The following is a 20,429-nucleotide window of genomic DNA, read 5'->3' on the forward strand; positions in this document are numbered from 1 at the left end:
CCTGCTGGAGATTTCTGTTAAAAATCAATGGTCTTCAGTTTACATCTTTGAATCCTTATGCAATATCATAAAAATGTCATGGTGCACTATGACAATAAAACATGTCAAATTGCTTAGAAGACAATAAGATCTATAGGGTTATTTAGATTGTGTTGTATATGTAAATTGTGTGTTGCCCACAGACTGGGTAGCCTATGTTAATACATGCATTGCAGTTATACGTATTTGTTGTTGGATCCAACTCCTCTATGATGCTTGACTGAGTCTCTGTCAGTTGGAGCAATAGGCTACATATTTTCACTGATTGTTAGACCACAGGTTTTCCTATCTGCTTATTATGTCTGTGCTCAAATTGAGTGTGCATTTCAAGCTTATTCCAGTGGGGAAGTATAAGATCTGTATACCATAGAGGCCTATGCACACCAGTGCTGCTTTCATAGAAGAGATAGAGAGAGAGTTAAAGGGGGCTTGGCTGCTTTACAGGGTTCCCACCAGAAAAGATATGAAAGGGCAGACAGCAAAGAGCTCTAGATGAAATGCATGTGTGTCAATGTTTCATGTGGGCAAGCAGTCAGTATCCAGTCAGAGCTGCTCTGAACTCAGTATTGAAGTAAAGCTCACAGGATGACACTAATAAAAAAGGAGATAATATTATAAGGCATATTGGTGTAGCACATGAGCTGCAACGTTAATGAATTTATTAAATATTATAACATTCATATTAATATAAGGTTAATCTTATCATAATATTCTAAATAATATTAACTCCAGGAGAAGATCATTATATTTCACTAATTAAAATACATGTGTCCATAACTTATAAATAGTTGAACGTTTCATAATATATAATCTTTTATAATTGGCTTCTTTTTCTGTTTTCCTCTCCATTCCTTTTCTCATCTCATCTATCATCTATCTTCACTGCAGTAGTCCAAACCACTTGAGCGATTGTGAAGTCTTAATTGGTGTTCATTAAACTTTCAGGTCTGGCTGCTCGATGACAGGCTGTCCTGTGACAGCACAGGAAGATGAAGTAAATGCATGAGCAGCAGAAGGCCCTGAGCAGACTTACTGCACATGCTCAGTGGCCTTCAGCCACATCATCAGCACAGTTACAGTTTATAGTTAGTTTAGCTCATTACTCACCTCCAGTGAGCAGCTGAGGAGGGTATGTCCAAAGACCCGTCATGAAATATGTAACTGTCATTGCCCTGGAATCATTGAAGTAAATTATATAAAAAGCAATTATTTTAAAACTCGTTATATGTCCTATATTGGAGTCTCTGTGTCGCTCTCATACTCGGATTCCCTCTGTGAAATACGACAGTTCCAAGGAAAGGAAAAAGACCCTCCAGGGCTTTCCTGATTTCAGGTCCAAATGAAATTCAACCTGCCAGTGAAACCCTGCCGTATTCCAATACGCAGCATTGCATCATTGAAAAGCTGGTTTCTCTTACCTGTAATGTATTATAGTGCAAGAGAAAAAAATACTTGTTGTTAGTTGATGGGAGACCACGTATGCTACTTTAATGCAATATCTGTGAATTACATGAACTTAAAGTTACCATATTAATAAAACTGCACATTAATCAAAGAAGATGCGTGGTAAGGAAAATTACCCATATACTTTAAATAACATGCAACCAGTCAGACACAAACAAACAGGATAACGTGATGGAATGTTTTATTCATCCTATAGAACACAATTGTAGAAGAAGTGTCATGAAGCTGTGCTAATTAATTATGCAAAGGTCAGATGCATCTGAGAAAGTCTTGTGTCCCACTGAGCAGCTTTTGTAAAGTCAGGGGAGGAAAGAGGAGTGAAAAAAAGATGTCACTTGGAGGGATCTTGCCTCGGGGAAAGAATTGATTGTCCTTGGAAAATGTTACATCTTGCAACCGAGAAAGGGCTGACCATCAATTGGCAGGATTCCAATATTAGAGAGAAAGGCCATGGAGTTTTGCGATAATTTACTCACTCCCATGTCATCCAAAATGTCCATGTCATTCTTTCTTCAGTCGAAAAGAAATTACGGTTTTTGATGAAAACATTCCAGGATTTTTCTCCATAATGGACTTCAATGGGAACCAAACAGTTCAAGGTCCAAAAGACAGTTTCAGTGCAAACTGTTCAAAGGGCTTTAAATGATTCTAGACGATGAATAAGGGTCTTATCAAGTGAAACGATCATTCATTTAATAAATAAATAACAAAGTTTAAGTTTTATAAGCTCAAATGCTCGCCTTGCTCTGTTCTGTGACGCATGTTTTTGACTCTCCTGTTCAAACTCGTTCATCAAAATAAACAAATCTTTTTCCGAGTCATTTTTGTTTCATTCAATGAACGAAACAAACGAATTGACGGAAAAAGATTAGTTCATTTTGAACTAATCGGAAAAAGATTAGTTCATTTTTGAGTTCGAACAGGAGAGTGACGAACGTGCATCACAGAACAGAGCAAGGCGACCATTTGAGCTTATAAAACTTAAACTTTGTTAATTTTTTTTTTTTTTTTAAATGAGCAATCGTTTCGCTTGATAAGACCCTTATTCATTGTCTGGAATCATTTAAAGCCCTTTGAACAGTTTGCAGTTTGTACTGAAAGTGTCTTTTGGACCTTGAGGTGTTTGGTTCCCAGTGAAGTCCATTATATGGAGGAAAATGCTGTAATGTTTTCATCAAAAACTGTAATTTCTTTTCGACTGAAGAAACAATGACATGGACATCTTGGATGACATGGGGTTGAGTAAATTATCAGCAAAAGTTTTTTTGAAAAGTGAACTACTCCTTCAAATGTGGGGAAACAGGAGGGGTGAATCTTACAAGAAAATAGTCACTAGGTTATTGCAAAATAACAGAGAAGTAAAATGTATAAGAATGGCATCCTGTCCAGAGGTAAATTCAGATATCCTGCAGGAAAAAGTCTACTGTTCATAATATGGGGGTAGAAGTGTGACATGCTTGCCCAGTTGGGGATATTCGAATTAATTAACCAATCATTAATACGATTGATCAGCTCTACCAAACGTGGATGTTTTTCCACTAAGAAACGAACATTATTATTATTTTTTGATTGATGCTGTGAAGCTGCTTTGATGCAATCTATATTGTGAAAAGTGCTGTATAAATATACTTGACTTGACACTTGCGACCGTCTCATTCTAGCATTTAATGCTGAGGACTTGACTAGCCTACAAGCAGCTTTCAGTTTGAGAAGGACTTTTAAGTGATCCTGAAGTGATTCAAACCATAGTGGAGTGGACGTAATCGAATGCACTCAATCGATCGCAATAACGAGTGTACAACCAACGTACACTCAACGGCTAGAGAATACCCATAATGCACTTTGTGAAAGTCGTGTTCTGGATGAATTCCTGCATCTGACCAGAAGATGGCGACTGCAGCTGAATCATCCATCTATCCATTTTCCCAACCTCTGGTCCAATGCGGCTACATCATAATATCATAGGTATAAATTTCTTTTTTAATTGATTATTCAACTGTTTGGTTAAGATTTATACATAATTTTGATGACAAATGAATTCAAGATGAATCTTTTCATTACTGGAGCTGCCAGTTTGCTAAGTTTTAAACCATTATTAAAAAGCAAGCACAAACTATGCAAAAGCGGCAGCCCTTCGGCACACTCAGTGTAAAATTCACTCACTCGTTTTCATTCACTCAAGTGGACTATATTAGCAGAGTAATCTATAAGCAATAGTGAATGATTTAATAGAGGGAGATTTCAAACACAGTTAAGATCTTACTAGAAACTTCCAGGCTGGTGTGTTGAGGCAAGTTATAAGCTCTGCAGGACAGTGGCCCTCCAGAACTGAGTTTGTACCCCCTGATCTACAGAATAAACCCAACCCTTTTAGCAAAATTCCTTGTCTTACATTTTGTCTTTTGATGATGTGGCACTTGGTGGATAGTGGACACTGTTAGGAACATAACTTAAGGCTGGTTAAAACCCATTGTTGCACTACTAATCATGCTCTGCATTCAGAAGTGTAACTGTTTGTCTCTTTACCTTGACTTGGGCCATCCTACAGAACTTTACAGGTGTTCAGCCTCTTGTGTGTGTGAGGTAGGCTATGGTATTTTATGATAAGTACTGAAGCAGAAGGTGAATAACCAGGGTTTTGATTTCATGCACACACATAAACACAGACAGGCCTATGTAATTACTGGTGAGGTAATTATCGCCGTGAAAATCCCAATTAGCACCAGTGATAATTATATGAAGAACTTTGTTTTCTGATGTTTAAACATGTCTGATGAATTGTGGACCCAAATTGCACGGACAATTGTAACCATGCAGCAGGGTATGGAATTAAAATAATGACAAATGTTGTCGAAACAAAAAGCTAGTTTAATTGCACTACTTGAAAAAATTGCATTAACCCTGCTTGGATTTTTATGGGTTGAAATTCAACATGGTTGTAATTCGCAACATGACATCATGACTTTTGCGTAAACATACACACCACATTCAGGTCAAGTGGCGTGTTATCTATACGCATTTTGAGTGATTCTGTGTGTATGTACACGCCATTAAATGTCAGAGCGAAACGAAGCAAAATGTAGATCTACATCTGGGGAGTAATGTTTTTTATCCTAGGATGGTATAGGGGAAGACTCATAAATGCTATTAACCCCAGGGACGGGTTGGTTTAGGGATGAGGTTGGGGTAGGTCATATATTTATATATACAGTAATTTAACGTTTAGTCAATGGTCATAACGTATGCATAGACACTGAAGAGCGATTATGCGTTTTTGATAGCACACCAAAAATGGAAATACAAATTGCCATTTCATGAGATCAGTCTAAAATATTTCACACATAATAATAATAATCCATATTCACCTTACAGATTTCACTTCCAAAAATATTCCTTTTAAAAATACAACCTATAACATTTGACAGGCAATTTTCAGTTAATTTTATTTTCGCTTTACAAATTCAGTGGTTCAAATTCGACAGAAAATTCAACACATGTGATCTTTATCACAATAGTTTAGGCTTTCTCCATTTCTGTAAATCCGTTTTTATGAATGACTCTCTCACCCGTTGCTCTTTAGTTATTTTCGTCAACAGCCGCTTGCACCCCATGCTGGCGAGATCAATTAACAGCTATGGAAATTATCAATCGGCAATCTACTGATATTATACTGGGGGAGGGGTAGAAATGTTAAGAAATATAGGATGTGTTTCTTTTGCCAATATAAGAAAGAAAATAAGAATTAGAATTAGACCCACTGAATTTGTGTTTGTAAAGTGAAATAAAATGGATCGAAAATTGCCTGTCGAATATTATAGGTTGTATTTTTAAATTGAAAGAATATTTTTGAAGTGAAATCTGAAAGGTGAATATGGATTATTGAATTAATAATATACAACCATGTTGAATTTTTATTATTATTATTATTATTTATTAAAAAGGGACAATGCACATCAATTGACATTTTTTGTTTACACTCAAAATGTAAATGCGCCAGAAATTTAAGGCCATAAAAATGCAAGCAGGGTTAATTTTTTTCAAATCAACAAGCTTTTTTGTTTAAAAACATTTGTCATTATTTTACTTTCATAGCAGGGAGGCATGGGAGAAATGCTGCCCTTGAAAGCTGATCACATACTTGTGTTGCTATGGTTACAGTCCCTATTAGGTAACTAGGTTGCTACAGTGTCTGAAAAGATCAAAGCTCAGCCGCAGAGCAAAGATGGGGGTACATACACTCAAACAGAAAACCCACCCCTGTACTCATACACACAAGGCCACACATGCACTTGGCCTACTAAACAGGGTATTGCATAATTTGTCAGGTAGCAACACACATTTTAAGCTTTTATTTATTGATTTATCATCTGCTTTTAATATCATACAGCATCATATTTTAGCAGATAAGTTAATAACAAACTTCTTGATCTTGATTTAGTTGGTTGGTTGAAAGAAATCCGAGTGTGTTAGTAAATGGCAGTTTATCTTAACTGCCATTTACTAACACACTCGGATTTCTTCACAACATCTTCACTACAGCTTCCTTGACAACATCTACGAGTTCTCCACAAAGTTGTGATTTGTCTCCTTTATTATATATCTTATATACAAATCATTGTACAAATAAGTACAACAACAGGTATTTCTTAAAGTCTGCAGATGACACAGTCATTGTGAGTCTCTTGGAAAATAATAACATTTGTCATGGTCCAGTTGTTGATGACTTTTTGAAATGGTATAATGATCCTTTTTTGTAGCTAAATGTATCTAAGACAAGACACTGATTGAACCGTTTTACTCAGTACTGTCCTTCTCCATTAGTTGCTGGTTTGGGAATTGAATTTTAATGTGAAACATAAGAATGCCCTAACACAGGATTGTTACTAACTGTGGGAAGATTATAGGGAACAAATAAAGAAGTCTGTCAGTTTTATTTAGAGTGCCCCTATTATGCTATTTTAATTTTTTTTTTAGAGGTCTCCTACAACAGGTTTACATGCATCAAAAGTAAAGAAAAAAAACTGTTTAATTTTCTTATATATCAATCCGAGTGCGGATGTGGATGCCATATGCTTCAGGAGCCTTTGAAATAACTTCAGTGGAACCGTACTATTTCCCTCGAACTGTCTAAGGCAAGTCAGCAGTGACCGAGTCAATTTACATACAGAGAAAAGAGATCCTCTGCACGGGGCAAAGTTTGCGAAAGGGTGCCTTGACAATCTTTGTGAAGGTGCGAGGAGACAGGGCAAGCCGCATAGTCAGGAAGCCGCGTAGACAGGAAGAACGGACACGGGAACGCTCTGTGTCGAGGACGACAGGAGACATGGAATTAGGTGTCCTTCAGGTCAATCGATGCAAACCAATCCTGTGGCATCACACATTCGAAAATGCGTTTGGCTGTGAGCATCTTGAACGGAAGCCTTTTTAGGAGGGAGCAGTTCAAGACAGGTTCAGGATTGGTCGAACCCACCGGTTTTCTTGGGTACAATGAGGTTGGGGCTGAAAAAGCCGTACTTTATTTCAGCTTGAGGGGTAGTCTCCATCCTACCCTTCGCCAGTAGGTTGACAACCTCTGTACACATGACAGGGGCATTGCCACTCACCACCATGGTATAGCCGATTCCTCGGAGCGGGAACTGAATTGCAAAGCTGAGCCTGATGATTCTCGTGAGACAATGGGACAGACTGGAAGCTCCAAAACTGAACCAGCGGTGTCATGTGAACCACAGATGTATCCACGATGCGGCAGCGAGGCAGAATGACCGGCCCAGACGTGGGAGGTGGAGTGTCCCGATGTAGGGCCATATGCGGCATCCTGACAGAAGACCAGTGTTCCACTGGGGCCTGCTCTGTCAGGAGTCTGGTGACAGAGAGGGACAAGAGTGGCAAGGCTCATAAGCTGTGCACACTGCCATCCATTCCCTCTGGAATGGGCAGGGGCGCCTTCCTCAGTGCTGCTAGGGCCGAGTGGGAGGATACGGAAGTCGCAGGAGGGCGCGTTTGGCAGCGTTTTGAGCCCTCAATCAGCCCTTCCCTCGTGCATGTCATTGAGCACCCTGAAGGATGGCAATAACATGCAGTGAGGTTGCAGCCTGCCTCGCTGCTCTATAGGTCTTTCCCACCGGAGAAGAAAAAAAACCTACAAGCATTGGTGGGGTGCTTAGGGTCGCCACACCAGGTGGAGGCACTGTGGGGACACAGATATGTTGCCATAGAACACTCAACGGGGGCAACCCCAATGTACCCTTGGCCAAGGCCTCTGGGAGGGCAGAGAAGGCGGAAGAGGCTGCTGAGGAAACTCCCACGATTTCATGACCTCTTCATGCACGTCCGGGTAGAAGGAATTTGGGTCCCTCCCCAAAAAAAATAATCAGCCTTAAGTGCTTGGGACATGGTGGATGGTTCCACACAAGCCCGATACTCGCAGCGGCCAGGAAAAGCATAGCTGTCAACTCTGGATCAGACTCGTCATGCTAGCACACCCTAGGACAGCAGCACAGACGAGCCCGCATCTCCAGAGGACTCCAGCTCACATTGTGATGCAGCAATATACATGATTTCCTCAGCTGGGGAACCGAATGAGATGCCGGGCCTGCCGCGGTTCTGGTCAGAAAACTCATTCAGAACCGCACGGGTTGCAGTGTGAAAGACGGGGTGTGGACCGAGGATATTTCGTCAGTTTAGTTCCAGACCTGACTCTTAGGTCACCCTGGCCACCAGTCAAAGTATTCTTTCGCTTGGAGAAAATAGATAGGGGTTTGGATGAGGGGACTCTCGCTCTATTGAGCTCATCGAGTCTCGATCGCTACATTGCAATGGTCATGTTCCTGCTGGGAGAATGTGGCGCATCCACGAACGCTGTTTGAGCATGATCAAAGCCCAAACACGTCAAAACAGCGCTCATGTCCATCAGCTGAATCTATCAGAATACCGCACTCAGCAGGCAGGAATGCTTGTCTTAAAGATTCTCGAAGATAGTCAGAGAATAGGCTGCAGGAGTGAAGAGTGAACTTCTTGGCTCCGAAGCGAAAACATATCTGCACGTTCCGCCATCCTTCCTTTTATACCCACATGGTATAAAAGTTACGCCATGCAAATTCCGCAGACCCATGGCATTTACTTGCCATTGGCTCGTTTTATTTCTTTCGAAGATGAGATTCTTCGAAGCGAACCCCATTTCGTCGTCATTCGATGTAACTCGAAGTGACAACAAAAGGGAACTAAGTATTTTGAACACCCGGTAGAAAATATATACATCAATAATTATTCATACTTACAGGTTGTGATTCTGAGGAGCAAGCTGGTCCAAATAAACTGGGTAGAGAGCAAGAGCAAGCACTCCGTGTTGAACTTTTTACAACCGTCAGTGAAATGACGTTTCACGGACGGACAGCGTACAACATAGGCGGGCATTATGGAAATGTATCTTCTAGTGACGTAGAATCGTAAAGCAGTAGGATTCGTATGAAAAATGACTCATAATGGCAGAGTCGAATCTTTCTTTTGGGAGACAATAACTTTATTTATCGTGCACTTTCGATTTTACAACTTTGCAGAATGTTTACATTCACAAACAGCTATATTACACACTGTATGAAAGAGAATATTCGAAAAACCATAATAGGGGCACTTTAACAGAAATGTCATTAACTGTGCTCAATCTGTGCTCTTAGATAGTGACCATTTTTTGCACCCAGAGTTCTCTATTCTGCCCTCTGGCTCTTGCTACAGACTACCAAAGATGAAGAGCAATCAATACAAATAATCATTATTTTGTCCCCTGTGCAATCATACGTTTAAATATTCTGAATAGTAAACATTAGTGTTTTAGATTTATATGTACAGTTCTTATTTGTTATATTTTATATTGTGGTGTGTATTTTATGTCTACTATGCTGCATCCAAATTGCCCAAAAGGGATCTTAATAAAATTGAATTGAACTGAAATCATTAGAGGTTCCCCTGAAAGTATTTAGTTGGTTTACTAAATAGTAGGTTATCATAATGCAGCCTTTCTGACAAGCAGATAACTCCGCTATAAACAACAAAAACGATAATCTGTTTGAAGCGTAAAAAAGCCTTTGATGCATCAACTAAACAGAATTCGGTTATATTTAGCTCATTGTGTAAGTATCATGCAGATATTGTTTTTAGTTTCATAATATTTGCATTCATTAATAACAACTCTTTATCCACCTAACAAATGCAGATTGTACAGTATCTACCGGGTGGGAGGAAAATTTTCCTAAGTATTACCTTGCAAAGTTTAGCTACATATTATAACATATAATATATTACTGGAATTAGTGTAATATTTACAAACATAAAAATGCTTGGTGACAGATTTAGGGTCAACCATTGTTCTTAAAATATAAATATATTAATCTGTGTGTGAGCTTCTTTTCAGTGTAGAGAGAACCACTCAATTTAAAAAGTAGATTTGTGCTATAATGTACAAAAAAATTATAAAAAGACAGATGATATTTATTTATGAAAATTTGAGATTGTTTTAAATAAAAAAAATTGTAGTGTCTATCTTGATATCATTATAGATCATAGCATTTGCTGCAAAGGTTCTGAGGAAGTATTGCTACTTGTCAATAGTTTACCTACCTGTAGATTGTAAAAACTCCATAGAAAACTAATTGGCAGTGAGTTCACTTCAAACTGGATATAGATATAGTGAATGGTTGGTTAAAATGTCTTGCACATTTTGACACATCAACTGAATAGTTTCTGCTGCATGATTCAACCAGTGCAGTTCACTTTCTGTTTGACAAGACAGAATCTCACTTTGTTTAAATAACCTCTCACTTTCACTGGAGTGTACTGATGTCCTTGCTGGGATTGGGAAAAGAAAGTGTTAGAAAGGGATTAAGAACATTATAAATGCATATACTGCAAAATTACCGACTCAAGATACAAATGGTCCACTAACTACATTTATAACCTCAGCGAACACATGAATCAAGAGTAAGGAACAAGGCTAGAGTGAAATAGTTTAGGTTCAGTTGTCAGATTCTAGTCGGGCCAGATTTTTTGTCTTCCAAACCTTGTACTGAATGCACTGAACATAGTTGCAAATTCAAAAAAGAAAAAGAAAAAAAAAGCTGCTAATGAACTCAAAAATGAAAATTCTATCATAATTTACTTTTCTGTCATTCCAAACCTGTATTCCATTACTTTTTTCTATAGAACATAAAATGAGATATTTTGAAGAATATTGTCAACTCATTTGATTCCCATTGACTTCCATTATATGAGCAAAAAATGTAAGTCAAAGGGGAAAAAACGGTTTGGTTACCAGCATTCTTTAAAATTTCTTTTAAAAGACATGCAGCTTTAGAACAACATGACAGTGAGTAAATGATGACAGAGATTTAATTTTGGCGTGAGATATCCCTTTAAAGTAACGAGTATAAACCGAATATAATGTTCAAATATGTTTTTCTAACACATTTAATAATGTTACTAAAAATAACCTTTATCCGTGATGGGGCCAGCAACAAATATTCGTATTGTTGAGTTCCGAAGTGCAAACAGCAAAGAAAGGCAACTGATGACTTATAACACAATAGAAAAACAACATCATTAGTTTGAGCCCATTCTAATTTAAATGCAGCTTTGTGAGTATTTGTTGTGATTCACACACACCAAAAAAAAAAAAAAAAAAAAGAAGTTAATGGATAGGTTTGACTTATAACCCTGTAAAGATTACTAGATACCAGTCTAAATATTCAGTTGCAAGCGTGGGCAACACAAAAAGCATATTTACAGTACAAACACAAATTGAACACCCATGCACTCAAATACACATTTTACACCACTACAAGTTGACAATACTATCAGCCTCCAACAAACATGTCCCTCTGAAATACATTTAAATGTGTCAAAACGGCTCGTCTACCTATTCGTAAACAACAAACAGACTTATAGAGAGCTATCAGGAAGTGGGAGAGGTGTTCTGGGCCATGCACACAGTGGTTGGAACACCACGATTCATGACACACACAGATTCTGCAGGCGGTTTGTGCCGGCCCTGCCGGGAAGCCTCTACAGACATGGAAAAGAAGAGAGACAACAGACGAGTTATTACCCAGACACCTAGAAAACAAAGACGGGTGAAGAGGGTGCAGGATGACTTGCGAGCCAGCGCAGAGGAGATATGGAAAGGGTCAGGAGAAGTAGGAACAAGGGATGAAGAGGGTGACGTAAATGCGGTCTGCTAGCAGGCACGTTCAGCAGGCGTAAGGCAGGCTTTAGCATCATACTTCATTGAGCAGAGTGTATGTTGACACCATTTGTTCAAAAACTTCAACTTGTTCACAACATGCAGGTGTTTCATTGTTTCCTTCAAATGTTAATGGTTTAATTCATCAGCATGCTCATCAGTGCAGTCTGCCATGCTGCTCCACCTGGAGACACCCTTTTCACTGGCATCAAAGACCTTCCAATCTAGCTCTTTGTGCCTGTCAACTTCAGGTCAAAGAGAGTATTGATCCAATGAAATATACATCATCCAATGAAAGATACATTCCACAGCAATCAATGAAAGAAAAACCCCAAGCACTCTAACAAGTTTCATACAAAATTTATTTCATGCTATGATTGTTTTTCTGTGTTTCTATGCAGTTATTGTTGCATAACAGTGCATGCATTTGTTTTCCCCCAAAGTTCTCAATTGCATACAATTCTCTTATAGTGTAAATATACATCTGTCTTTTTTGCTTTTCTTTGTGTTTTAGTACCTAAAAGTAATGAGAGAAAATGTAAAACATCTCGACAGGATGCCATTTTTCTTATTTTTGATGTTTTTTCTCCAAAAATAACACTGTCAAAAGTCTGCACTTGATATGTGAAATAAACAGCTGCGCACAACAGTTTTCCACAGGATCTATTCACTGATAATTATGACATGAAACAGAAAAATAACTCATTTTGCTCAGTTTTTGTTTTCTCTATAAGATCCAGAATCACAAGCATGCCAGACAGAAACAATGTTGAATAGTGGAATTTACAATCCATCTCATGGCAGTAACCACTGCGTCTCATTCAGAATGTGAGGTCAATGTGACCAGAGCTGAGTCATGTGGTTAGCAACAAAGACAGAATAACATGAAAGAAATCTGTTGCTGAAACAAAGAACATGGTTTCTGAAAATCTCATCATCCATGGCTACATGTCAATTCTGCAAAAGTCAAGAACTCTTGAAAGAAAATATTTGTTTTATACAGAAATTCATAACAGATATAGATTATTTTCCTCTTTTTTTTAATGTAACACCATGCAGCTCATGCTAAAATGAACAGGTAAGAGTCCACTACATCTGCCACTGCAGGTACTATCATTAGTATTAGGATTATATACTAATTTTGCTGGCTTTAAAGCCAACCATTCGTGTCACTCTGCAGTTGATGGTCCTTAAGGTCTTCCTTATAAAAGTCCTGGTCCATGAGACCACTCACACTGTCGGAATCTCAATCAAAAATGTTTGCCACTGCGTCGACTGGCAACATCCTCTATTGTGCTCTTTTCCCCCTCTACATATACGTCCCTCCTTTGGATTCCAGTCTGAAATCCCTTGGGCCATTGTGGAGTCCAGCAAGGCTGGAGAAGGTTTGAGATGCTCCTGCCTTCTCAGGTCACTTTAAGCACCTCTGACTGCATATACTTAACTAGGGCAGTGTCCTCTTTGCATGGATCTGCAGTAGAAAATACAGGGGAGGATGGGATTGCTCAGGGTCATCCAGCCATTGGGCCTTGTTTTCATTCAGCTTACAGAATGAAGAAATGGGCTGAGAAAATAAGACTTCCTTTTTTTCTGTGTGGTAAAAACATTCATTTGGGTTGCTTTTGCAATCCAGGGCTAAAAAGTTTGGAGAAAGAGAAATGGACAGAAATGCACAGGGAGAATGAAAGAATTGCAAAGGAAGTAGAGACATTTGTCATTGACAGCGGAGGAAAGAAAAAGGGAGTTATAATACCTCCTACCTGGGGTCTCATTAAAGAGGTGATAAAGAAAGAAGGGAGCAAGACTCCAGAGCAAAGGGGAAGTACAGTAAAAATTAAATGGGGAAACTAAAAAAAAAACCGATAGAGGATAGATTGTTTCGTCTTCCAGATGTCAGAAAGGGTTTTATGCAAGAATATACTCGGACAGGAGAGGAAATCTAAAAAAAAAAAAAAAAGATTTACCTTCCTCATCCCAGTTCTTTTATGTCTAATAAACACTCGTCCCTAAAATTTCCCTGAGATGTTTTGGAAGTTTTCGTTCTCTAATGGCTTTGTGTGAGTCAAGATTCTGTATATGTAAAGACAAGAAACAAGCAAAGTGGACAGAAGAGGAGAGGAGGAGACAGCTCCAGAAGACAAGGACCAGAGAACAAGACAATCCAGACCAAGGCAAACACAGAAGAGAAAGCAGCAGAGCAGGAAGAAGACCCAGGGAGACAACTCTAACTATATCACTGCTCCATTTCTTAGAGAATGGAGGGGATTGGAGAATGGGACCTCCGTAAGAGAACAGGTGGGCTGCAGGACCGGGTGGACATCGATACTACCTCGGCCAGTGTTCGGGCCTTGCTGGTTATGGTGCCCAGGCTTCTGGACTTTTGATAACCTTGGTTTAGTGGAGAGAAATGTGCACATGCCAGTTGCTGAGATTCAAAGGTTTCATCTTGACATCTGTCAGTTTGCTGCTTTGGGTCAGGTTTAAAGGGTTTAAGATTGCATGCAATCTCTGGGTGAGGGCATGCACAAAGATCGGTTGGTTAGTCTGGCATTAGAGTGAGCAAAGAAGGCTGTGGTTTGCAAGGCAAACGTTTCAAGTAGAATTGAGCAATTTGCAGATTTGTTGATTTAGAAATTCAAATTAACTCATAAATTTGAAATTAAGGCAACTGAGAATTGATTTGTCAGGGTCAGTCCCTCAGTTTCAGGCACTTTTCCTTAGTTTAAATGATATAATTTTGAGTCATTTTGAGTATATGCATTATGAAAAAGGAAAGTCTTTGCTTTCAAATGCTATAATTACAATTATATAAATGGTGGCTGTCATAAAAACCTGTTTCTTTTTAAACGTGTTTTTTCCTGAATTAGACATTTATTCAAACATAAATTAATCAATTAAGATATTAGTAACATAAAAACATAATGCATTTATAAAACATTGAATATATTGAATATATTTATGATTTAAAATATTTTTTTCTAGCAAGATACGGACCATCTATCATCTAGTGACATGAGTTGTTTTGTTGATATCTTAAAACATTTTAATGGGCGTTCACTTGAGAGATTATGCTGATAAATTGTGCCGTATCAAACCCTCTCTGATGTTCATTCATTTTCGCTTATTTTTTGTGCTACAACTAGTAAGAATAAAAGAAATTATCAGTTTATGTGATTGTTTTAATTTCGTAATAAAATGTACAAAATTTGAAATCAGAAGCTTTTTTATTAAAAATAAAGCTTTTTTTTTTGTTGCTTATCACATTTCTCCACTAATGGATTATTGCGAGTTTTGAATCAAAATGAAAGAGGGTGTCACACATGTCAGTGGTGTATACATCATCTCATCATTTGATTTGCCTTTGTGCAAAACCAAGTCTTCACTTCTCATCCAATACCATACAGGCATCAGGATAGATTGCGGCAAGGACCGTAGGACTGTCCCAACACATGCACAACGTAATGCTACAGAAAAAAAACGGCACTCCGAAAAAGCACTACATGCACACGCACATACACACACGCACACACACACACACACACACACACACACACACACACACACACACACTAAAAACACTCAGAAACTTACACAACATATATAAAACACAAAGACAAAGAAACATATTTGTTGGAAACAGTGTGTGTAGTTTTGCTTGGTCATGATCTTGTGGTGCTTTTGGCAGTAGGTAAGATCTGGAGTCAAACAGAGCATGCTCACACAGAGCAACATGTCATAAGACACAGACAGACAACGTAACTGGTTAGAAAATTGTCACGTGACAAATTGGTGGGTGGTAGCAGAAAATCTTTTGAATGTGATCAGAAATCGCAGGTTTATGTTGTCGTTGTAAGTGGTGTAATTGCTGTGGAAAGTTAACTCTGTATGCAATCTGAAGTCTATGTAAAAACTAACAGCCCATTCTCACTCCCAAGGCGTCACCTAACTGACGCCTTGGGAAGCATTTGGACATGCTTCAATATCTGACGCTTTAGGCGCCCTTTAGCGTCAGTTAGATGACGCCCTAGGATCGCGTGTACCCTACCCCCACCCCACACCTAAACCTAACCGCGTCCTCTAACAGACGCTTTCCTTTAGCGTCAGTTAGATGACGCCGTAGGATCGCGTCATGTAAGTGACGCTAAAGGGCGCCTAAAACGTCAAATATTGAAGCATGGTCAAAGGTGACGCCTTGGGGTGAGAATGCGTTGAAACTAAACAGTGGTGTCAGATTATATGAAAACGTGTTGGTCTTAATATCACTACATCTGGTGATGTTAATTAACAACCTGTGAAGCTACATAGCATGTAGGGGCCTTTTATTTATCTAAGGCTGCTGTGAGCGATTTGAACGCTATTGTGTTAGACAGGGAAACATGGATGGGTATCAGGTGGTGACCCTGGCATGGCCGTCTTCTGGGCTGTGCGCCCAGCCTAGCTGCAGGAGTGGGTAACCCTGTGTGCCATGCGTCGGGCCGGCCGGCTCCGCCCCTGACCTCCCTGAGAACATTCCGGCTATGAGCCAATCGGGTAGCATAAGGAAGACGGGAGAGAAGGAGAGATGGAAGGAGGTACAAACATAGAGACAGACCACAGGCATGTACAGTGGTGGAAGAAACAAGTAAAAAAACAAACAAACAACAAAGAAAAACAGAAAAAAGGGAATATTAAGGTTGGCCCCAGAAGGCAGCTATATGTGAGTTAATATGAGTTTGACGTAATGCAGCGTGATGTTGAAAAAAAAAAACGTATTTACATTATGTTAAAAAGAAGATTGTGGAAGGATCTGAACTTGCGGGGAAGGGACTTGCAGGGAACTCCCTGTCTCATTTTATTTACATTTGAAAAATGTTGATAGTGGTTTTTGAAAAAAAAATAATAATAATAATGAAAGTGAAACTTTAAAGGGGACCTATTATGCCCTTTTTTACAAGTTTATGTGTTTTAGCTCAACAGCCCCCAAAGATAATTTTTTATAGCTTGTTCAAATTGCCACTTTTGTGTGTGTTCCTTTAAATGCAAATGAGCTGGTAGAAGAGGGCGGAGCTTCAAGAGCTCATGCAACAACAAAACAGGACAATCTCACACACTAACAATGTAAGAAACTGTCAGTAGCGGTGTATATACAGACAGTATCCCTTTTTCTGGGGTTTGATGAATTTTAATAAAGTGTGCGCTCTCCCTTTCATTACTGCCGTGACCAGTATCACTCCGGGGACTATAAACTGGATTATGAACAGTTGGTACTGATCCATCCTTGAGCAACAACTTTTTTACAAAACCTGTGTTTTGTATTGTCAAAGGCAGACAGTGTGCAACACTTAGGAGGACGGGGAGCTAATACGGCAGAGTCTGTCGACAATCGTGGGGGTGGCCTGTGCAATGTGACGTCAGCTTGTTCTGAGACTCTGCTTGATTTATGGTGATAAAAAATAAAAGGAGTGCGTGGATTTTTATCACTGGTTGTCTACACACTGCCAATACAAAAACAGTGAATATTGCATAGTAGGTCCCCTTTAAACAAAAGATGGGGTTTGTGAGCTGATGTATGTAATTTCTTGTTCTGACTAAAATCTGAGATGGCTGAGGAAATTTAAAGCTGCAGTAGGAGGTTTTGAGAAAACGTTGACCTGAAAACCTTAGCCTGAAAATTTGAACAAGCACAACTGCAGTACACTGACAATCTTGAGTTTGAAAGACGGTATGCACTGTGCAAGAGAGGGGTGTGATCAGCGCATGAGCGTGATTGACACTGCTAAGACACTCCTCCTGGCTCTGATTGGTTGTTTCTGACCAGGAGCGGTGTATTTCTGTTAATGGCAATAGAACCACTGGGAGGAGCCAGAGGAGCTTGATTTTTTGCACAGATTATCTGTCTCATAGTCTACTGTCAGGACATAATGAGTTAATACATAAAAGTTACCTACAGCAGCTTTAAGTATAAATTTGGTCTTTTGTTTAATTTGTGACAAAAATAGCAGCTTTGCATCATTATAAACTGTCTGTCGTGGGCGCGCTCTGCTTGTCTGTGTGCTTGGACTGTCTTTATTTACTGTGTAATGCACCTGGTATGATTTGTGTGTGTGGTGTGTGTGTCAGACAATAGCCTCACGCAGAGGTTACATACCCTTCCTCACTCGGGTACCCGTGTTTGTAGATCGTCTGCCGACGTTCAGCAGAAAACGAGGAGTTTCTCCCAGTGGCTCACTTGGGTTAAAGATCTGGCCGTCCTCAGGTGAAAGGGTTTGGTCTATGTGGGGACAATCCTCATTGGCCAGTGCTGCTTTAGCTGCATCACCGTTCACTTTGGGATCTTCAAACACAGAAGCACATGTAAGAAGAACATGTAGCAATGGCGATCTAGTCTGATACAAGTGAGGACGGGAGAGGGTAATGAGAAGCCCTGCTTGTGACATGGATGTAAATATGTTATATGAATGCTTGCAGAGGTTTAAATAAGGGTTTATAAAGCATACTCATTCAACAACAAAAGCAATGTTAACCTGTTCTCCTGATTACAGTGTTTCATGAACTGATAAAATACATATAGCTTAGAATAGATGCAGTTCTAAATCGTATTGTTTTGTATTTGATAAAAATGTCTGCTCATATATTATTATTTTGGGAATAAATTTAGCTGTGAATTAGTTAAAATAACAAAATCTTCTAAAAACTAGTACTGCAAAAACCTACACCTCACTTGTTTTCAGCACTACATTTGACCAAACAGCAGTGTGCAGCTCTGGTTTTGCTCCAAAAAAAAAAAAAAAGTGAGGGAGATGCATTGAATTATAGCCCCTAGCCACGGTGTAATATATAGAAACAGCTCATGGCAACCTGCCTTTTCACCTGTGAGCTCTCTGGCAGCCATGAGCTTCTGCTCAGGCGATTTACGCCTCATCGATCAGACCTGTGAGAAAGCAGAGCACTGCCAAAGCTCCTCAGAGGAAAGAGCACTGTGAACTACCATTTCTTCCACCTGGATTTTCCATTGTATGGCTAACATTGATTGTAGCAGGCGCTTGCTAATATATTACTGTCAACAAAAGAGCATCTATCAGCAAGTACGGCAGGCTTCAACTTGACAGTTATTTAAATGTTGGAATATTAGATTAGCTACATTTCATTATGGCCCATTGATATACTCACTATGGTGTATATTACCATGGTGACTCAACATATTATTGATACAGGTATACAGAATTTTCATTTTATACACTCTAAAAAACGCTGGGTTGTTTTAAGCCAATTTTGGGTCAAATATGGACAAACCAGCCGTTGGGTTACATTTTTAAATTACATTTTTAATCCAATGTTGGTGTTTGTCCATATTTGACCCAGAATTGGGCTAAATCAACCCAGCATTTTTAAGAGTGTATGGGTTAAATTAATGATCTTAAGTAGGTCTACTTAAGATCATTAATTTAACCCATATAAAATGAAAATTCTGTCGTAATGTACTCACTGTCTTCCAAAGCCATACAAAAGTTTTTGTGTTGAACAAACTGAAGCTGAATCAACTGGAAAGATTCAAAAGAATGATTTGGTCAACAATTGGACATCATCATTTCTCATATAAACTCTGATGGTTACACCAAGGAGTCGGTTCCTCAAACAAATATATGACATATATGAAAAAAAAAAATATATATATATATATATATATATGACTTATAGAGCACAAGTTATTTGAGCCATTTTCATGATACTTTATGATATAGCCCCAATAAATTAATTTCAATGAAATTACATTGAAAAGAGCGGTCAGAATATTCTTCAAAACTTGTTGAAGATAATAGAAAATTCTAAAAAATTTCAAAGCAGCAGATGTGTATTGGTATTTTTTTTGTGTGTGTGTGTTTATTCATGGTTCACACACAGGAAAAGTTGTGAAGTGATGCAAGCCTCTGTGATGGAGAAGCTTCTGAAAACAAGGAGGAATGACGAGATGACTCATCTTTATGAATAGTCTGATGAACAAGCCTTCCTCTCAGTCTCTCTACTGTTGTTTCTGTTTCTCTTTCACTTTCACACTGCAGGCAAAATGTTTCTCATTGATGGCCACTTAAAAATTAGTCAACTTTTGCGAGAGATGTCTTATGTTTTGCATGTTGTGTGCATGTCTGTATAAAATATACATTTATGAAAATATATATATACACATAAATGTATATACATACAAACATGTAAATATATATTCAACAATATTTGCACTATAAACAGAAATTCAAGGGGGTAATTTGAGCTGACTTGGTCTGAAGATTAGGTACAGGAGTGAATGATTTCACTGAGCAGGCCTCAACTTCCACTTTTAGTGTTTAAGCAATTTTGTTTTTAAAAGTTGATATTTTCTGTTTCTACATAAACTGTAATCTGTATGATGTTTGGTGCTGCTATGCCTGGCTTTGCTACCTATCACAGTCACTTTTGTGAAGTCACAACACATGAATAATTTGTAACTAGTTAAAAATGTATTTAATATGAGAATATAACAGTACCAAATGTACCATTAAAAGTAACTTAAATCTAAAAGGGTTTTGAGACATTTTGTTCAACTGGTTAGTGTCCAAAATTCAGTTGTAAATAATTCTGTGTGAATGAGAACGGTCATTATTATATTTATATATCTGAGGTAGAGCCCGAGTGAAGGACAGATCTGCTGGGGCTCTGCCGCACCTGCCCTACTTCCTCGCTG

At 38.7% G+C, this 20,429-nt stretch overlaps 1 protein-coding gene across 4 annotated transcripts in view; it reads right to left on the reverse strand.

Moving 5' to 3' along the window:
* Positions 1-6,076: 6,076 nt before the first annotated feature.
* Positions 6,077-20,429, reverse strand: part of kcnc1a (potassium voltage-gated channel, Shaw-related subfamily, member 1a) — a 40,866-nt gene continuing 26,513 nt past the window's right edge. The window contains exons 3-4 of one of the 4 annotated variants that reach the window (XM_039657051.2): positions 17,862-18,047; positions 6,077-11,556 (exon numbers count right to left, since the gene is read on the reverse strand). In XM_039657051.2, coding sequence (XP_039512985.1) covers positions 11,447-11,556; positions 17,862-18,047 — 296 coding nt within the window. In that variant the 3' untranslated portion in view covers positions 6,077-11,446. Of the gene's footprint in view, positions 11,557-12,449; positions 14,123-14,747; positions 16,250-17,861; positions 18,048-20,429 lie in introns of those variants that run through there. The other 3 variants (XM_039657053.2, XM_039657052.2, XM_039657050.2) reach the window with 3 other exon arrangements.

The sequence above is a fragment of the Pimephales promelas genome, chromosome 1, assembly GCF_988280905.1.
Source record: "Pimephales promelas chromosome 1, fPimPro1.hap1.1, whole genome shotgun sequence".
Classification (NCBI taxonomy): Eukaryota; Metazoa; Chordata; class Actinopteri; order Cypriniformes; family Leuciscidae; genus Pimephales; species Pimephales promelas.